The 20,342-nt window shown below is 43.0% G+C and overlaps 1 protein-coding gene across 5 annotated transcripts in view; it reads right to left on the bottom strand.

Annotated features, from left to right (window-relative positions):
* Positions 1 to 201: 201 nt before the first annotated feature.
* POLR3E (RNA polymerase III subunit E) overlaps positions 202 to 20,342 on the bottom strand; it is a 42,185-nt gene continuing 22,044 nt past the window's right edge. For all 5 annotated transcript variants that reach the window (XM_006112794.5, XM_006112795.5, XM_075899468.2 and 2 more), the window contains 11 exons: positions 19,370 to 19,414; positions 19,195 to 19,286; positions 18,237 to 18,357; positions 15,865 to 15,946; positions 13,792 to 13,851; positions 12,237 to 12,394; positions 11,870 to 11,934; positions 9,922 to 10,418; positions 4,832 to 4,912; positions 3,695 to 3,820; positions 202 to 1,017 (listed from right to left, as the gene is read on the bottom strand). In XM_006112794.5, the coding sequence (XP_006112856.3) occupies positions 961 to 1,017; positions 3,695 to 3,820; positions 4,832 to 4,912; positions 9,922 to 10,418; positions 11,870 to 11,934; positions 12,237 to 12,394; positions 13,792 to 13,851; positions 15,865 to 15,946; positions 18,237 to 18,357; positions 19,195 to 19,286; positions 19,370 to 19,414 (1,384 nt within the window). In that variant the 3' untranslated portion in view covers positions 202 to 960. The remainder of the gene's footprint in view (positions 1,018 to 3,694; positions 3,821 to 4,831; positions 4,913 to 9,921; positions 10,419 to 11,869; positions 11,935 to 12,236; positions 12,395 to 13,791; positions 13,852 to 15,864; positions 15,947 to 18,236; positions 18,358 to 19,194; positions 19,287 to 19,369; positions 19,415 to 20,342) is intronic.

Below are 20,342 nucleotides of genomic sequence, written 5' to 3'. Positions count from 1 at the left end.
AGAGGGAACACAAGTCCTCTAGATGCTACCATAATGAATACCAAGTGATTTGAAATATGTAGTTGCATATCCCTTACCCCCCCCCCCACATACTTCCTCAGCTAGATTATTTTGTGGACTAGGTAAAGTTAACAGAAGAGATTACATTGCTTTTATCTGTTCACTGACAAACACAAGGGGATCAGAGCTGATGGCACAGTCAACCTTCAAAGTAAAATTTTATTTGAAAAAGTTACATAAAATATAGGGTTTACACCACTAAATGTATTAACTACAGTTGGACACCTTTCAGATGGTGCATAAGGTTACTTACCTCGTACCTGCATCTAGTTATGCAAAAAAAATCAAGTGGAACACACTACATCTGCTTTATATGGACTTACTTTTGAAAACAAATTGTGTCCAACAGTTGGTGAGACTGTTTTTGCTATATAATTAGTACAATGTTAAGACATAGGGATTTCACCTCCACAACCCAGATGCATATAAAACTTTCAAGAGCATTAGTAGGTTTGTTTGAAGAGGGAGTACTTTAACACTTGAGACTACAGCATGACCTTCTACGCATTTAATAAAAGTTGAATGTTGTAAACAAAGACGTAACAATTTATTGGCATTAATTACAAAATAAAATATTAGACCATGATTTTCCATCATGTCTGTGTCAGTAAATGTTTTAATTTTATTAGAATGAAATAATGAGAAGCAAAGTACATTAGGAATCCCAAATTCATCAAATTGCAGATAGGGTCCCACATTTTCTTCCTAGTTGCTCTCTGCCATGCAAACAAGCGTGTGAATGTTGACATCACTAACCGTCTTTCTGCAGTGCCCACATGGCCACAAGTAGGTCAGATTCTGCCCTTTGCTCCCTGAAGCAAAGGCATTATTCTGTCTATGTCCACTGCAGTTTTCTTCCTCTGTCCTGGAGATAAGGGAGTAAAAAGCTAACCACCATTGTCAAGACTGCACTGTCCCTTTAAGGTACCACATTCCAGCATGGCTTACACAGCAATCCTAGGGAGAATGGAAAAAGCAGTTACTAATGCTGAAAAGTCTAGTGTTAGAGTATTACTGATTAGCCTTAAAAGGCAGAAAGCTCCCAAATCACAACAGATTCCAAGAGAGAGAGACACAAAATGTAAAAATGAAAGAGTATAGTGGCAACATTGGGGACCCACTTATAACAGAATCTGGATCATGAACCTTCCATTAAATATGATGGCACTACTACCAGAGCAATTCAAACTTTTCAGAGCAGATTAGTTAAGCCATTGGATGGGATCCAGCAACCCTAGGAGGACTGTAAGCATTGAAAGATTGCAGCCAATCTTCTGAACTGGGCCTTTTGAAGTAGGGATGGGAACAACTAGTTGATCTCCCCACCACACTTGCTGCCTCTATCAGAAAGAGGCAGCAAGGGAGAAAGGGGGAGCTTCAAGGTGGCAGCGCTGCATGGAGCCCAGGAATAGATCTTGGGCTCCACACAGCGCTGCCACTTTGAAATACTTCGTGCAGCCCGGGGCCAGCTGAGGACTCCCCCCGCTGATCCCGGGCTCCATGCGGCGCTGCTGCTGCTTTAAAACGCTGTGTGGAGCCTGACGCCCGATTCCATGTGACGCTACTGCTTTGAAATGCCGCAGGGAGCATGGGGCCAGCGGGGGACTGCTTGAGTCCCCTGCTGGTCCTGTGCTCCCCACAGTGTTTTTGCCTTTGAAGTGTAACTACACTTCAAAGGCGGAGGCGTCCTTATGGATTAATCAAATGGTTAGCCGATTAAATTTAACATCTCTATTTTGAAGCTGATATTTATTGTTAAGGCAGTTCCTAAATACCAACCAAGTATAGAGTCTCATTGTACCAGGTGCTATATAATGCAATTTTTGTTAGAAAAAGCACCCAGTTTAGGCAACAAAAAATTTTCACTCTGAATGACTTTTTTTCCTTTTCTCATCCCTTTATTGTCAACAAAGAGACAGTGTGGATTCTGCTGTTGTTTTTGTCAAGAACTGGCTTCTGCCAATATCCCACAATGCCTGCCCTGATGGCAGTATTCAGTGTTTTGCGATCTCTTCTGCACTGCAGGCATGCCCTCCTCCCCTGTCAAAGTGCCGAGAAGTATCTGACAGCTCAGTGAGCTGCTCCATTTGAGGAACAAACAACAAATCACTGGAATCCTTCTGTTCTGCCCTGCTAGGAACACAGCAACAGACAGACTGCTGCTGTAAGGAAAAGGCTGGAGAGATTGCTGTATTGCTTTGACATTTTTTAGCACGGAGAGCTCACATTGCATAGGGATCAGCTCTACCTTCCCACAACACTTCACTGTGGGATTCTTACCCACATTGCTTTCCTCTAGTTGCGAACACCCTGTTGACAAAATGGCCATGAGATATCAACAATGGGAGGCAGAAAAACTGGTTGAACTGGTTTTCATTTTTGGCAACTTTTGCATGTCAATAGCACTTTCCTCACCAAACCTTCCCAGGGTAGACAAAGCCTGACACACATCCCAGTGTTGGGCATGTAACACAGATGCACAGGCTGTGTGGTTTAAAGTGTATTTCCTTCCTACGCAGGGGATCACTCCTTGTTAAATAGCTGCATCATGAAAACATATACTTAGGTTGTTTGGGAACTCCTTGTTATAGTCAGTGTGTTCAGGCACACCCATCTTAAAAATCTGCTTGCACCAGCAGTATGTGTGTTACACTGAACAGACTCAACATGCTTTAGGTTCATCTTAATATTAAGAGACCAGATTCTTCTAATCAAGATCAAAGACACTGAATAAAGACTGCATACTGTACTGTAAAGCAACAAAACCCTAATCTTTCCAATGCACAGTTAATCTACAATAGAGGCCAGAACTCTGCAAAGCATTTAAGCATGCAATTTACTAAATTAGGGCCAGAGAGATCCAACTCCTCGCAATAATTATTTAAATGTTACATGAACTGATAGATTTCTATTTAGCAACGCCGCACCACTATAATACTTGTTAAGAAGTGCCTGTGTGGCTCTCAGGACTTTCCTTATACATCTTGCCATACTGAGAAACAATGGGTAACTCTTTCAAAGGCAGAGCATACAGATAAATATTCTTTCATAAAATCTTTTGACCAATAAAGGTTTTGTTGTTGCTGCTGCTCATTCATATTCATAAAATGTTTTAACTGATAAAAGGGTTTTGTTGTTGATGCTGCTGATTACAGACTGTAAATTCTCTTCAAGAAAAAGGGAATGTATTTTTAACTGTGAGGACTGTGAGGACTTCAATGGGAATCCCATGCTTAAGTTCACACCAGGTCATGCTGAAAATTCCCCCTTCAATGTTTAACACAATACCATTTAATAATCAACCTAAAAATACATTTATTACACTTTCTATTCATTGTTAGCCCACATCAGAAAAAGATGTGTTGGGAGAACACCATATGATGATGGATTCAAAAATCAATGCCCTTTGGGGAACAGGGGAAATGTAACAAATGTATTTTACATCGAACACAGTGAAAATAAAGCTCTGCCCACATGATAAACAGAAACCACTCTAACACCAGCATCATTTTATGTAACTCCAGGAAGAATCTTGTTTTTTTCCGTGCCAAAACATTAAAAGCTCTGATACCGATTGAATCAAAACCACCATTAAACAGGAACTTTGTACCTGATTTTTAAATGTGATACATACCTTTATCACTCTATCTATCTCCTGTTTGTTTAGATCCTCTCCACATTCTTGGCTCAACTGATTCTGGATGACGCTCCTGCGTACTTTATAATTTTTGGAATAGATTCTAAGCAGAACCTGCCGATGCTTTAAAACAAAAGCTTATTTTAACACACAAGACAAAATTATCTGCATTGTATTTCTAAGCATCAACAAGAAAACCACCAGGAGTTTCAAAACAAGTTTCTAGGTACATCAATTTACACGATACATTCGCTAAACTGTGCTAAAGAAATCTTGCTTAGTAAATCCCTTTTCAAAACAGTCCCATACTAGCATGCTAGACTTTCAGCAAATAAGAATGAGATTTAGCACGTATAGTTTATTTCTGTATTCAAACCACTGTACAGAGAGGTTAGCTAACTAATTCTTTCAACACTCTTGTGAGGAAGACATTATCCCCAACATACAGAGAAACTGAGGCACAGATAGTTTAATTAATAGATCTAGAAGCTGGGCTAAGCTAAGAACTCAGGAGTTCCCAGCCTTCTGCTCACTTTGCTTGACTAGATTCTCTATAATGAATATCTAGAGCATGCTGCTGTGGGTCTTCCCTGTGAAAGTTGTTTTATATCATGAGAGGAGACTTTCTACATCCCCACTTCCCATTACATTCACTTTAGAGGTAACAATTAAAAAGCCAGCTTAGGCCCACAAATGCCACGGTTACTTCCCATTCTAACTATAAGGAAATTCTGACCTCTCAGGTTTCACCATGGGGTAACTACTGGATATTACTGGCTTATTTAACAGCAAGGAACAATATGTAACATGCTCTAAGTTCTGGTTTGAATGGAGCAGCAAACTGGTGCTACTCATGACTACAGAGCTATTTACACTGTCATTGAATTAGTGCACAGCATATGTTATTACTTCTGTCTGTTCTCTAATACCCAGTGGAGCAATCATCAGTGCTGGGTACGGAGCACTACCTCTCAGCTTGGAATAGCTTGGCACTGGAAACCACAGACTGCAAGGAATATGTGTGTGTAGCCCACTGTATCACTATTAGAAGCAAGAATGTAAATAATACCAAGCTCCCAGCAAACAGTAATCTGGGAACGACTTAGTTCAATTAACAGCCGTGTTTTCCTTTACCTGGTCGTAAGAGTCACCAGCCTCCCAAAGTGCATAAACCTTTAATTCATCCGGTGAAACAGCATGAATCTGTGGGGGAAACTAAGAAGAGTTTGCACCAGTCAGGGCTGTTGGTTTAATTTTAGACACAGGCTATTAAAAATCATCTTGAATGAGTGAACATTGTAAGCTCCAAGACACCTTATATTGCCCCAATTAAGCCAAAACCATGTTTGACCAGCTCCTTCTTTATTCACTATTGGTGAAATTCACTGATGTTCTAAGGATCCTCCCACCCTCCCCATGAACTGCTTCAGAGGGGTAGCCGAGTTAGTCGGTAACAGGAAAAACTTAAAAAACAACAAACGGTCTAGTAGCACTTTAAAGACTAACAAAACATGTAGATGGTATCACGAGCTTTCGTGGGCACAACCCACTCCGATCTTCTGAAGAAGTGGGCTGTGCCCACAAAAGCTCATGATACCATCTACATGTTTTGTTAGTCTTTAAAGTGCAACCAGACCATTTGTTGTTTTTTAAATTTTTCATGAACGGCTTATTTGTTTTTAAGGTAAGTGGAAATTAACTGACACACAGTGTTCATGTAGGCTCTCTGCCATGGAGGCCTAGACAGCTGGGGATGGGGGAATTTCACTCTTTGCATGCAAATGCGAAACACTGAAAAGAGCAATTTCAGTGCTCAAATGTTAAAGGATATTTCATAACCACCAAACATTTAGTTCTCTTCTATAAGCAATGACCGACCGATACAACTGTTTCCATGCTAAAAGCTGCTCAGAGCTGTTCTCTGATATTGCATGAAGCCGAATTTCATTCTTTCTACAAGTTTTTACATTGACTATGGCATTTTTAGGGCTCCAAGGTCCTACAGCGATACACATATATAAACAACAGACCATCAGACTGACTAGATAAGACAAATATTCAAGTGTCACTCTTGCAGCCACCAAAACCATGGAAAAAATCATCAAAGCTCCTGGGTGAGGAGCATAGCGTTGCTGAAACACCTTTCATCTCATCTCATGGGCAGGCTACATGACCTCACAAGAGTGAGCAGAAAACTACTTAGAAAGACAGGCATTTGCTTATTGCTGCCTTGGAAAATGAAACACTTTCAAGCACCCACACAGAGGGCAACAAGCCTTTGGTTTTAAATAAGCTGCCATGCCCTTGTCTCTCTCTCTCTCTCCACCTCGCCACTCACGCTCCATGCAAATGCTTACATGGAAAAAAATAAAAAACCTTTTGTTAGCCCTAACTTCTTTCCTCATAGAAGTGACTAATGAGCAACCCTGGAGCACGAGCTCTCTTGTCATGCTTCCTCCATTAGGTCACTAATTATTTGTTCCTTGCAAACTGGCCAGACACCTTCATTTTGAAAATTGGCCAATGGAGACAAACAAGCCAATTCAGAACCCTTCCCCTATGGCAGAGGGATGGTCCGTTTGTTCCTTTTCACATTTAACTGTTAGCTGGTATGAAACATACCTTTCCTCCCACCCTTCAAAGGCTTAGATGAGAGCTCTAGATGACTATGGCAAAAATCCCAGTCTTTTTAGTCTGCTGTCTTACTGTAAAGAGGAAAACTGTGTTTGGAAGGAGTTGCCTGGAGAGATTAGCACCTTGGAATGCTGCACTGATCCAAAACTGTGACACACGATGTACACAAGACGTTGCATCTGGGAAGATCCAGAAGTCTGGCTGTTTTAGGATATAACTTTACAATCTTGACTTGTCAAACATTCCTCTCCTCAAAGGAACGCTATTCAATAAAGGCTGGCTTCCTATGCTATGAATCTCCCACAGATAAAGGGAGGCACATCAGATTCTGACAGGAAAATGAATTATGGTTAAGGCCTGTGAGGGGGAGAATGCAAAGAGCAAGAAGTGTTTATTCAAGCACTGTGTTACACAGTCACCTGCTCTCCTCTCTCAGATAGAGCTCCAACAGACCTGTACAGCAAGTTGCGTTTTCCTACATCAAATTTCACCAATATGCCTGCATTTATCTCGGCCATTCAGGAACATGGGTTCTAAACCAACGTGGTTTTATCAACTCTCAGTAGCCAGAACGCTTCCAAGGAAACAGCAGATTGGAACTTTAAAAAAAGAAAATCTCATTTTTTCTTTTTGCAGAGTCTGCAAGTCACACTGTTGCCAAGGTTCTCTCATTCTCCTGCTAATCCCACTACATCCCCTCACCTCAGGATTTGGACAGAGGCCAGCAGTCCTTCCTAGAGTGCTCCCATCAAGACACAAAGTGAATGGAGTGGCCCTGAAAACACCCTTCAAAGACCAGTGAGGGAAGGCTGCCAGTATTCCTCCACATCTCTGAAGGAAGCAATCATAAGCGGGGGAAGGGTGCAGCTACTCAAGGAGGTCAATGGAGTCTCTTTATGGGCAAACATCCTCGAGTGACTGTGGTACTTCAAACAAAGGCTCACTCCAACCTCTCTCTTGCCCTAGCTTGTCTGGAATCTTAGGCTAAAGGAAACAATAGCCAACTGCATTCAAGTATATGAGAGCCTCTCTCTTTCAGGATCCCTCAAATGTGCTGACAACTGAGCATTTCTTTTGGCTTGAAGATGTTCCTGTTCTACCAAGCATGCACAAGCCACGTACCTCTGCAATAGGTGCCTAACAGCCCTGTGGCATCTCAGTGGGTTCTAGTACAAAGACACAGGAGCCATTAGACTAAACTTGGATCCTAAGCACACCAGGTCAGAGAATGTAAATTCTTCATTTCTATGGAGAACTGGTAAAGGCTTTAACCCAGCTTTTAGCAGTACATTTTCTCTGATGTGGCAGCTCAGCTTCACCCCTCCTGGGAGGCCTTGTTTGAATTACCTCAGTTCATTAATTTTTATCACTGGTGCCATTTCATTACAGAAAATTAACATGCAATTATTGCATCAAGTATTAAAACAAAAGGTGCTTGCATGGCTACGAGGGAAGCAGCCCTTGCCCGAGCAAGCTCTGTGTCCACATGGAGCATTTGGTGAGTTTAAACAAGCTCCACTAATCTCAACTCCCTCTGCAAGACATAGGGGAGGGGTCCTAGGGAGAGAGGATTTAAGCTAGTAATTGTGACAGTGCAGGGACTCTATCTAAACAGTGGGACTTACAACCAGGCTCACGCTAAGTGGTGTGCTTCTAGGAATGAGCAATGCGGTCGGTCACAGGTAATGTTAGACAGACATAGTGGCCGGCTGGGCCCAACAGCCTCCATGCCATCCCTTCAGTAGGGAATGTTTGGCCTTCAATCAGGTTCTATATTTAGGGCTTCCTCTGTTACATGTTCCACAGCCAAGAGGCATTTCCCTCTCCTCCATCCAGCTTCCTCAGGAGTTGTTTTTAAAGCAAAAACAAAGTTTCCTTCATTCCCCATAATGTTCACATAAAAATATAATAAAATAATTTACAACATTTCAAAACCAACCCAATCCAAATGACCCCACCAGCAGCAGCCTCAGCTAATGAACGTTTGCAGGATGTGCAGACAATGCATGGCACAAGAAAGCGAGACCCTGCCACAGACATAGGAGGCATCTCCAGGTAGAAAACCAGCCAGGATGGGTACGGCTGCAGCCAGGATTTAAAAGTCACCCAACAAAAGGAAGAAAAAAGTCCCCAGTTCAGTGATCTCTCTAGCACATCCCCTTTCTGCCCCCTTCCCCTACGCCTCGCCTCTTGCACTCTGGGGGCCCTGCACTTGCCTACTCCTCCCCCTCCTTCCCGAGCGCCGCGCATCGTCAATCGGCTGATTCGTGGCAGTCAAGCTCTGAAAGGGAGGAGGAGGAGCAGGGGCGGGAAAGAGGCCAGGCAAGGATTTGATACTTTAAAGAAGGTGCAAATGTTTCTTTTTTATTATTTGAAGTTGATTAGAATTCTATCAATATAGGAATGATTAAAGCATGTCCACTTGTATTGAAGTGGTCAGCATGCCATGTATTAATGGATTCAATCTTATTCTTGGGGTCATGGTTAGTGCACATGACTGATTTCAATCTTGCAGTCCACTGAGACGAAGGAGGGTCACGCATGCAGCCCACTCACTAGCCCTGGTTGCCCATGACTGCTCTAGCTGCATTTCAAGTGCATTACGTAACTCCCAGCTGCCACACTGCGTATCTACCAGGCCTTGCCACCATACCATCGTATTCCTTCCTCCCTGCACTGGCCTTGCTCTTTAGCAGCGTCTTAATTCCCATCCTCCAGCCCTACTTCTGAAATATTTCCTCCTCTCCTCACTGTCCTCCTCCTGCACTTTCTCTTGCCTCCTCCTTCAAGCAGCTCACCCTTCCCTTTTGCTCTCCCCCTGAAGACTGTGGACTCCAAGTTTTCCCCTAGCTGCCAAATGACCAGCACTGCGACCTGGCTTGTAAACTGGTTCCCCCCTCAGGCTCTTTCTGCATTCACTACAATTCTGCATTCACTACCTTTTCTCCTCTAACCAAGCTTTCTTCAGGCCATGCTACAGAATGTCCTGACTCTCAAACCTACAAATCTCCCCGTCTTTATGACGGCCCTCGAAACAAGGAGGAGGACATGGAAACTGTCTGCAAGGAAAGGAAACTCACCAGCCCGTGACCAAAGCAATGTGGCGCAGGCACAGCATGCGACTCCTGTTATATTTTCCTCAGCCACTAGTTTTATCACCAGGTGTGTCCTGTGCCCCTGAGATAACAGATACCATTGTACCTTCCCGACAGCAGGACTGAGAGCAAGGAGTGCGCACAGCTATAGCTACAGCAAATGTCCCAGGGGACAGCCTGGAATTTGGATCAGTTGTGTGAATAACAAACAGTGAATGCTTGGGGTCCAGCACACAGGACACTGTACTTTTGAGTTCTTTTATGCCAAGAAAGAGGGCACTGCAGGGGGAGAATGCACAGGCAAGGACTGCAGGCAGCAGGTGGGCAGCCAGACAAAACCCCAGCTTCAATGGGCCAGGGTACCGGGGCAGCTGCTCAGAGGGATATCTGCCCCAACCACATAGCATGGATGCACTGTGTAGAAGGTTTAAAAGCCCCCTAGCCACTCAGCACATGTGCCCTCCCCAAAGGGTACAATATAAAAAGGATACTTACAGGCACCAAAATCTGTTTGCAGCCAGTATCCAGTACCGTGTCTTGTAACATTTTGTCTGAAACACCACTAAACAACAAGTGTCCCGGGGGCAGACTGGCCAAGTGAAGATTAAATAACCGCTTAAGCTCACTCAGAGTGAGAACAAACTGTTTCTTAAAGGTCGTCGTCACAAACGCTTTCAGTTCTTGTGCAACTCGATCCGTGCACCCGCCTGGCAAGTGGCCATTCAACGAGTCCATGGAGTTCTCCTCTGAATGGACACCATTGACCATTCCATTGTTCATACTCTCATGGGCGGACGTGTCCATAGGTTCCTCATCGCTCACCGGCTCCTCTTTAATGCGGACACTGGCCATATCCACATTGGATGGAGTGTTGTTTGTTTTGCTCTCTGCCTTTTGCTTTTGAAACTCTTTCTCCAGCAGCCCATAGTTCTGTTTGACTTTTGCTTTAGCCATGCTGACCCTTTGTTCCCCAGAAACCAGAAGCGGGTGAGCTAGTAAGATACAAAAGCACCACACTGTTAAAGAGAATCTTGGTGTAACCTGGACATTAATCCTGCAGAATATTTATTAAAACAGATCTTAGTGAATTAAAGGCACTGAACAAAGTTTACTCCAGAGTTCCGAGACTCTAAAATGATTTCAGACAAGGTTTTGTTTTTAAAATAGGTGAACAAGCAGAGAAACATTTCAATGACTAGATCTTTAGAAACTGACCTTTCAGAAGTCTAAAGCCAAGGACCAGAGGAAAACATGCTAGTGCTAGTGCAAAAGCCCTGTGTGAATCAGGAATTGTATGCACAATTGCACACACATTTCTGCTTGCATCCCTATGCTTCTCACATCTTTGCACAAGATTTTTCAAAAGAAGCTGGATGCCCATAGAATCTGCTACAAGGAGAAAACCAACTGAAGCAATTGCAAGAGGTACCACACAGATGTTACATGTTTGCAAGTGGGCAAATAGATGGAAAAGTGATTTGCATGATCACTGATCAGAAGGGAGGTGGTGAATCCATCAGACTCTCTCTATTAGGATATGATCCATAGCTTGAGAAAAGCTGAGAATCCCTTTTCTGTAGTAATTCCAGGGTCGGAAGATGAGGACTCCTCTCCCTCCCTAACCCTGTCACCTTTGCACATCCATTCTCAGCAAATGGAGGGGTGACAGAGGAATTGCAAGCTTCAGTATCAAGGGAAAAAGATAAAAGTACACTATGCTTTCCAGTAAACTGCATGCACATACTAATCTTCTATGGCATTAGGCCAGCTAATCCTTCTCTAAATGACCCACCATCTAATCCTCCCCAACAGATAGGCTATAGCGTATTGAAATGTATTCACGTGTCCATTTGTCAGTTCTGCTTGCAGTCTCCATGGATTCCAATGTCTGGTAACTAGCCAAGTACTTAGCTCAATCTCCCTGGAATCTCAAGTTCTCTCACCCCTTTCCGATTACAGAACAGCTGCTTTAAACTTTCACTGGCAGTGATGGTGGAGAATCGCCTTGAAAAGACCCCCTATTAAATTAATTCTTCACAAATAGCTTAATCATCAGCCATGGAAGAACAGAGCAGGAAATGGTAAAGGATGGGACTACCACAATGGAGAGACTAACTAGAGTGCAGTGTGTGTTTGGCTTTGTCCCCTCCCGAAAAATATTTCCTACTCTTGAGGACTGAACTGCCCGTAACAAGGGAGTCTGTCAAGTCAGCTATACTAGCTTTCCCATTATGCCCATGGATTTCTCTATGCTGGGGAATCCTCTGTGACTCCAAGAGGGCAGTTTTAAGGTTGCTTTGTACCACCCCACTCCAGGATCTGCTCCAAACAGAGGGAAACTGAAGACTAATGAAAAAAAACAAACAAACAGTGACAAACGGAAATTATACTAGAAGCAGAAATGGAAGAGTCTGTTTCATAATGATCTTAATCATTAATATACCTGATTGTCCATCTTGTTTCTTTGGTGTCAAATGTTCCTTTAGTAGATTATAGACCTTTTCTAATCTGAAATTAAAAAGACAAAAGAGTGTTGAGTTTTTTTTAGTTTGGCAGTTCCACACAAACACAGACTTTTCAGCTTTAGCCTTTCAAAAATGCCCAAGGAGCTAAAGCCTTTGGAGATGGTCAACACGGCAGTGCAGTGGGAAGCCATGGAACGGTGCCATCATGCAACTGCCCTTTACAAGGGACACCCTCAGGTGAAGGAAATGCAGATCAAAATATTACCATCCTACAATCTATAGTCATGGGATTGTTGGTACTTGTATAGTTCGAATTGATTCCCTAAAAGAAAGCAAATAAATTACTTGGCCTGAATGCCCATCCACAGCATATTCTGCCTCTGAACCACATCTGGATGCTTTTTAACAAAGTCTTCATCATAAGGGAGCAGGAATTCCCAGCCTTTGTTTATTCTCGCAACAGACATGTGCTCTAAGAAGTCCTTAACATCTTCTGGGCAAAGCTGAAAGAAAGAAAGAAACCACACTTGCAGCCACACAAACCAGGGATGTAAGAGTTTAACCAATTAACTGGTTAGGGTAATGCCTACTGGTTCCAATTGCTACCTGGGCCAGGAGCCTACTGCCACCAGCAGTCACTGGGAGCTTGCAGTGCTGGTAAACCCTGGGAGCCCATGACACAGGCCACTGGTGGGTTAAAAAATACTGGCATTTAACCGTGTAACCAATTAAATCATAACTGGTTACACGGTTAGTATGTTTTAACCTCCTTTTACATACCTAATATAAACCTGGGCTGTAATTTCACAAACTAAGCAGAGTTGGGCTGGGTTAAGGTTTGGGTGGGAGACCGCCAAGAAAAAGTACTGGCAATTCAACTGGAGACCGTCTTCCCTCTGAGTCAGTACTGGGAGGGACCATATTTCAGAAGGTAAGCAGTAGTTAAACAGCCCAAGGCAGTTTCTGCCAAGAGAGGGGAGTTATCCCCAATACCCTGAATGAACTGCACTATATACAGTTATGATCCAAGGGCAGATCTGTACTAAACCAGAACATCTGCTTAAGATATGCAATTCGAGCTACATAAATATCATAGCTGGAATCAACGTACCTAAAGCTGATTTCTCCAGTGGCCCTTCAACAGCAGGTTGACGGGAAGAAATTCTCCTGTTGATTTCCCGTATTCCTCACAACTGTGAGACGTTTTGGAGTTGACAGAGGTGCCCTTAGCATTCAATTTAGCGGGTCCTTACTAGACCCGCTAAATTGAATGCTGGAAGATTGACCTCTGGAGTCTCAATTCTCCATTTACTAAAGACATGAGGGTGTTTGAAGTTTAGATTTCTTGGTTACTATTCAAAGCTCAGAGGTGGCTGCACTTCAGCTATAGGTGAAGCAACTCTTTATATACACGTCCATCACCACCACTGGCAAAGTGCACTGAAAAACTGAAGGATTATTAAATCGGTATATAAAATTAACTCAATTTTTTTGTGATTTTTTTTTAAATCCCTCCAGTGTTTCTTCCACTCTTTTATCCCCATTTACTTTGCAAATCCTAACATGCTTGAGCAGATGATTCAGAGATCAGGTGTGTGAGTTGCTCTTAAGCAACTAAGAACAACCCTTCCCTGGGGAGACTGAAGGCTTTGATTCTGTCACACATTCACAGTCTCCACTATCCAATGCACATCAACACTCAACCATTCTACAGCAACACTGTCCGAGACTAGCAGAGAAATGTATCAGGTAATGTCCTAAAGCCAGCAGTAAAATAGGTCACTGCAGAGTGAGGAGCTAGGAGGAAAAGCAAGCATCAGTGTGAATTAGCTGCAAATGCAGCTATTGACAATAGCCATTGCTTATCACATACCTCAGGGTGAGAAAAAATTTCACTCACTTTTGTAACTGTGGCCACTTCCTTTCGCACAACCCAGCGATCTTGTGTAAACTTCCACATCTGGGGAGGCAATAAAACAGAAAGAAAACCACATGTTTTAGAAAGCTGCATTACTAAAGATCAGACATATGTTGTGACAACGGCATAACCAAAAACCAGGAACCTTTCAAAAATAAAGGGGTGAGCAATTCTCAGCCAGGCAAGTGGATTAACTGTGGCAAAAGATGACCTGGTCTGGTCTACCCTTGTAGGCATTTTCCTTGAACAACAACAAAAGGACACAAAACAAAAAGGCCTGGAGAAATCCAAAATTTGCCGTGATGAAACTGTGGCAGAAGTTGCACTTAGATCTTCTTACATCTAAATTAAACCTGGTTTTAACAAACAAAAACAAACTAATAAGACAAATACCTACAACACCAAGAAAGCTTGCTGTTATTCTGTGAATGTACAGGCATCAGCCAGGGTAGAACTCAAGATGTTCTGCTTCAAAACCATTTGTGTGTCTTCTTGCCCCACAGGAAATCTCCATGAGCTGTCACTAAGAGCGAAATATATCTCCTTTTCATAGGCCTGCCCCTGCAGGCCTCCCATCCTCTCCCTTAGGCCTTTCTACAGCACCCCTCACTGTAGAAGGCAGTGGGGTGTGAATGTCCTGCATCAGTACGTTACAGTCATGTGCTAGGTCCCACCCACTGTCCCCACTCCACACACACTTAAATAACCTTGGACCAGTACAGTTTATGGAGGTTTTAATAGATTTGGAGGATTGAGGTAGACATTTAAAGCCTCCTTGCTACCAATTCCTCTCCACCCTCACTCTCTGCTGTTTTATTGGCTAGGTTGTAAAAATCATGAGCAACTGAGCTAGTGCTGTATGTCCTTTCACTTTGTTTAGCTCCTCTCCCGCCACATAGCCACTCCTCCCATCCCATCTACAAGCAGTCCCAGACTTCAGTAAAGGAGACAATTGTGGACTTGCAGTTATACATAGGTTGAAAACTGACAGCTTTCCTGCAGGGCACTCTCTCTTCAACCAGAGCACTGATAGTACAGCACCTCCTCTGAGCCTAGCATTACTGCTGCTCCTTTACTCAGCTAAGCATAGTGGTTTTGGTCCACGGGATTCCCCAAACTTCAAATGTGATACCCTTTAGCACTGCCTAGTTCCCACGCCTCCAGGAATAAGTCACCCCTGAATCTGGGTCTCCCATATGGGAGCATATTTAGTAGCTGTCAAGATGTGTCAGAAAGTCCATTTTAATCACCGTTAGTTTGGGCCCAACAGGGGCTCTAGCGGCCACAACCCTAACAGTGGCTGACTACCCAGGAGAGTTTAAGAGCCACAGTTAATAATGAAACCGAGCAGAGTGCAAACAACAGGGTTTCTAAAAGGAAAACGACAGGTTCCCACACGTGCTTCTATCTGTCCATTAGGGATGGAAGCTACAGAGCATGATAAATGCTGAAATCATCTGGGGATTAATTCTCCTTAGATTGTCTTTATAGAGACAAGCACGGTCTCCAGGTAAAAAGGCTGTTCCTTGTTGGCGTTTAGTGTGTGTGTGTCTTATACTCATTTTAATTCACATTTGCACATATTATTCATAAAAGATGCTGGATCAGCAGTTCTGGCAGCAAAGCTGTTTTACTGAACAGGGCATGCATAGCAAGTGCAGCACTTCCCTGCAAAGGTCCTTCAATTCTGCTTTAGAGGAACCACCTCATCTCTGCTGAGCCTGACATTAAGCAGATCAGCATGATAGTGGCTTTGTCTCATGTATTTTAAACGGGGTAAGTTGTTTTTATTATTTAGATGATGATTTGACACCTAGTTCTGATTTGTACCCAATCACATGAATATTAAGTGAATCTACATCAACATTTCCATGTTGATTCTCTCAAATCCTTCAACAAAATCTTCAGGAGTAATTTAAAGATTATTTCTTTGAAACAAATATCAGACCATAGAAGAACAGTATAGTTTAGCAACAGCGCAGTGAGTTATGCCAACTTCATCTGATTTGGATTTATGCTTTAGGGCTCGAAAAAACAGAGTACATCTATACTTACAACAAAATCTCTCCCTCTGCAAAGCACTTCTGCAGGAACTCCACTGTGTGGGCTAGAGGTATCTTTTGGATAGACGACATCACTGTTAAGTGAAGGAGGAAATGATGAATTATTAAGCACTGTAACTAAATATTAATAGCGAGAACTTTCTACACACCATATGTGCCCTGAAGCACCTGTTCATTGGTCACAGGACCCCTTCTATCTAGCCTAGTTGGCAACTTTACAAAAATCCCAATGAGTTAAAGTCCTATCTGTATCAAGAGAATTCACAATGATATAACTACAAGAGTTCAAAAGCTTCAGAGGTAGCTGAGTTAGTCTGTAACTGGAAAAACTGAAACGAACAGTCCAGCAGCACCTTAAAGATTAACAAAATACGTAGATCAGGGTTATTCCACTTCGGAAGCCTTGGGGGCCACAATGATACTCACAGCACATGCCAAGGGCCGCAACTTAAGTGTGGTTGCATATACATGCAAATACATACGCAAATAGCTTCTTTCAAACTGATGGGCACGAATACAAAAAGTAAGGCAAGACTACACAACACACAGGTCCCACGTAAGTCAGTTCTGCTGATACTAATACAATGCAATATTTACCCAATTTCCACCCATATGCCAGCACTTTTAATGAGCAATGATAGTCCAGGAATTTAACTACTAAAACGCATATCAACAGAAGACCATTATATTGACTACTTTTTTGTTTTGGCTTCCACCTGCGGGCCGTGTGTTGAGCCCTGCATAATCCCAACTGCACCTTAGGCCGCAAACAAATGGGCCGTGGTCCGCATGTGGCCCATGGGCTGCATGTTGAGTAGCCCAACGTAGATGGTATCATGAACTTTCATAGGCACAGCCTACTTCTTCAACCAGTCATCTGAAGAAGTGGGCTATGCCCACGAAAGCTCATGAAACCATTTACATTTTTTTTGTTAATCTTTAAGGTGCTGCTAGACTATTCGTTGTTCTTTTCAGTTTTTACAAGAGTTCAGTCACACTACTGCAAAGAGGGGCTTAGCGCAGGCATGTTTAGTTTGGTAACAAAGATAAATCAGTTGTACAGGTGCAAACTGTATGTTGGTACAGTCCATCTACGTTAGGGGTCTGCCCCAGCTTAGCTACATCAGTGTGAATTTCTTTCACGTGCACATGCCCAAAATTGTGTCCTCAAATGCTTTAGGCTACTTGGCTTACTCACACAAACTTAAAAGCAACATTTTGTCAAAACGCTGGTCAACGGGACTTTATTTTTATTATAATTTAGTAAGCAAGGGTTTAAGCAAGAGATGCTACAAATTTCGCCCCATAGGGTACATAGCACTCCATCCTATTCAGACTGCCAGATTAATTTAAATTACATCCATCATCATAAATGCTCTCCATCTTCGCTGTCCCCAGAGCCCCAAGGTCACTCCGGATCACGGGTTTTACTCTGCACAGCTGATCAGGGCAAAAGCAGATTTTTATCCTTATCATTCATGCTCTCTTAGGCTGATCTTACATTTCTAAAACAACACCTTCATCTTCCAAGAGAAAAAAGGAACAACCACATACACACATAACAGTTCTAGCACCTGCTCCAACACCACTGAGCCATTATTCTGGGAGCTTGTGTAAAGCATTAGCCAGCTTACAGCATCCTTTCTGGAGTGACTTAGAGTGCATCCATGTCACTTATACAGGCTATTTATGTAGCAGCTGCAGCCATAGGTGGCAAAAGCATGGTCCACAGGCTAATGGCTGCCTATAAATGTGACTAGTGCTCAACCTCATCTTTAATACAGGGATGCAGCCTACTGATCAGACTGCAATTCCCAGCATATAATATCCAATGTGGACAAAAAATATTTGGCATTTGAGACGTGTAGTCTCACAGGGATGCTCTACTGTATTAAAGAGGAAACTGACTGCAATAAAATCCATTTTATTACCATGAAGTGCACCCAACAACCTACTCTCAATTTATCAAATGGATAAAGCCTTCCACTGAGAAATTAGCTCTCAGTGACAACAGCAATAAACCCATGATGAACCCGGTGCTGATGAAATAAAGATTTTTCCCCTCAAGAACGGAAGCGTCTCAATACACAAACAAAACAGATCTTATCACAGTCTGATGCAATTTTAGACAGCTCAGCCTTAACCCAGTGATCATTTAGCACCAGCCCTTTGTCGTCTGCATATCAGAGTTCTGTAACAAGAACTGAATTTAATCAAGCGTTTAATTAACTTGGGTTTCTGAGCAGAAACTGGTGCTTTCAGCTAAACTACAGCAGCAAAATATTAGTGCGCATTCAAAGTCACCATTCTCATCCACTCACAGGAATGTTAACATTTGATGATAACAAAGAACAGAAGGCATACCTCTTTACCACCCAGTTTCCTTGGACCAGCATCGCCACCTGCTGTATACAGCGTAAAACTGCTGTAGAATCAGTCCCAGAACCCAACAAACTCATAAGATTTGCAAAAGGCATGACTTTCACTAAGGACAAAAATGAAACACATAGTTGTTTAAAGATTCTCTCAATGGTCTAGTCAAAGACTCATAATAGGACTTTTGTTTCCAAAAAAATCTGATACATACTAATTTTTTTTTTAATATTTCCCACTCCCCAAAAAATAGAGCATTTTAGAAAAAGCACTCCATTTCAGCCAATCTGTATATGCACTGAACATGTCAGGGAATACTGTGTGTAAGTTAATTGGCTTTACCAATCCCAAACTAATACACTGACAAAAGAAACCACCTATATCATTCAATTTTTGGAGAGAGACGGAGTCATCTGATAAAACAGTAAAACCCAGAGACAAAAACATTAGCACACACTACTGTCAAGTCAATAGCAATTCCAGAAAGATGGGATAAAGCTGTCCCAGGCTACATGCCAGGGGCACATATGACTGAAAACTTTCCATGGGAAGGATAAAGCCAAAGTGGCAGGTTGCAGCACAAAACTCAGAGCTAAAATTCATGCTTATACTCCACTAGTCAGAAATGGATCAACAGAAATAGGTGTGGCCTGGATGCAACAGGAGTGGTGTTAGAGTGGAAGTTATTAAAAGAGTACTCCTTTGGCTGCACATGCCCAAATTGCAGGTGTCAGCTCTCCAGCCTGTCACGTGTCTAGCTTCCCTTCTAGAGGAGCAGCATACTCAATCGGCAGTAGAAGAGATGCTATTCAGAGCCTGAGACTTAGCCCTAGAAACCAAGGGCCACACAGCCTCTTGGCCCTGTTGGACGACAGCACAGACTCTGTCAGGAAAGACAGAAATCATGAAAGGACATGAGGAAGTGGAATATTGAAAAAATATCACTTACCATTCTTCATCAGGATCTTAATCTGATCAGCAAGAGGTAAAGTCCTCAGCTGTGCCATAGAGAGCACATTGCTTGGAGCCACAGGTTTGTCTCTGTAAATAAACAAGCAGAACTGTAGCCAATGAAAAACAACATCCAGGAAGTGTGAGGTTAGGACAGTCCATGCAACACTTACTTCTCTTCTTCTACATTTGGAGGCATCAGCATCATTAAGTACTCACTAAGAGAAAAGAAAATGCATTAGTCTTAGAATACCTGCATTAGGGTTTTCAAGGCTGAAGTAGGGATATTACATTTCAATCAATTGACTAATCGAATAGTCGATGCAATTTGCGTCGACTATTTGATTAGTCGATAAGGGCACCTCTGCCCCCAGGACTGTTGCTACACTTCTAAGGCGAAAGTGCTGTGGGGAGCAGGGGCCCACTGACTCCGTGCTCCCCACAGTGTTTCAAAGCAGCAGCACCGCGTGGAGACTAGGATCAGCTGGGGACTCCCCCACTGACTCAGGGCTCCTGCAGCACTGCTGCTTTGAAACGCCGTGGAGAGCCCAGCGTCAGGCTCCATGCAGTGTTTCAAAGTGGCAGCACCGCATGGAGCCTGGGGCCCAGCTGACCCCAGGCTCCACATGGCACTGCCACTTTGAAATGCCGCATGCAGCTTGGGGACTCCTTAGCTGACCCCATGCTGCACGCAGTGTTTCAAAGCAGCAGCACCACATGGAGCCCAGGTTCTGGCCCCAGGCTCCGCAAACCACTGCTGCTTTGAAGCACCCCCTCCGCTTCCCCCCCATACTGCCTCTTTCTGATAGAGACAGCAAGGGAGAGGGAAAGGACTAGTCGTTCACATCCCTAGGCTAAAGTACAACAATCTCCTGCTTAGTGAAATCTTATTTATGTGAGATCTACAAAATAAATATTAGCTTCCAAAGTCTTTTTCGCTTTTCAAGGAAACCCAGTCCTGGAGAAAATGTATGAAAACTGTAGTGATATTCACTGAAAACATTTGTTTGCAACTGGTTACTATGATGTTTAGCATGTTGGAAGAAAACAAATTCATTCATTACACCACATAGCCACTGACTAAGATCTCTACACTCTTTTCTTTAAGGTGAGAAGGCCTGGTGCAGGCATGGGTGCACTAAGGAT

This window comes from Pelodiscus sinensis, chromosome 15 (genome assembly GCF_052426305.1).
Source record: "Pelodiscus sinensis isolate ZL-2025 chromosome 15, ASM5242630v1, whole genome shotgun sequence".
In the NCBI taxonomy this organism is placed as follows: Eukaryota; Metazoa; Chordata; order Testudines; family Trionychidae; genus Pelodiscus; species Pelodiscus sinensis.
Note: the sequence above shows the minus strand (reverse complement) of the source record. Positions and strands in the feature narration are given on the sequence as shown.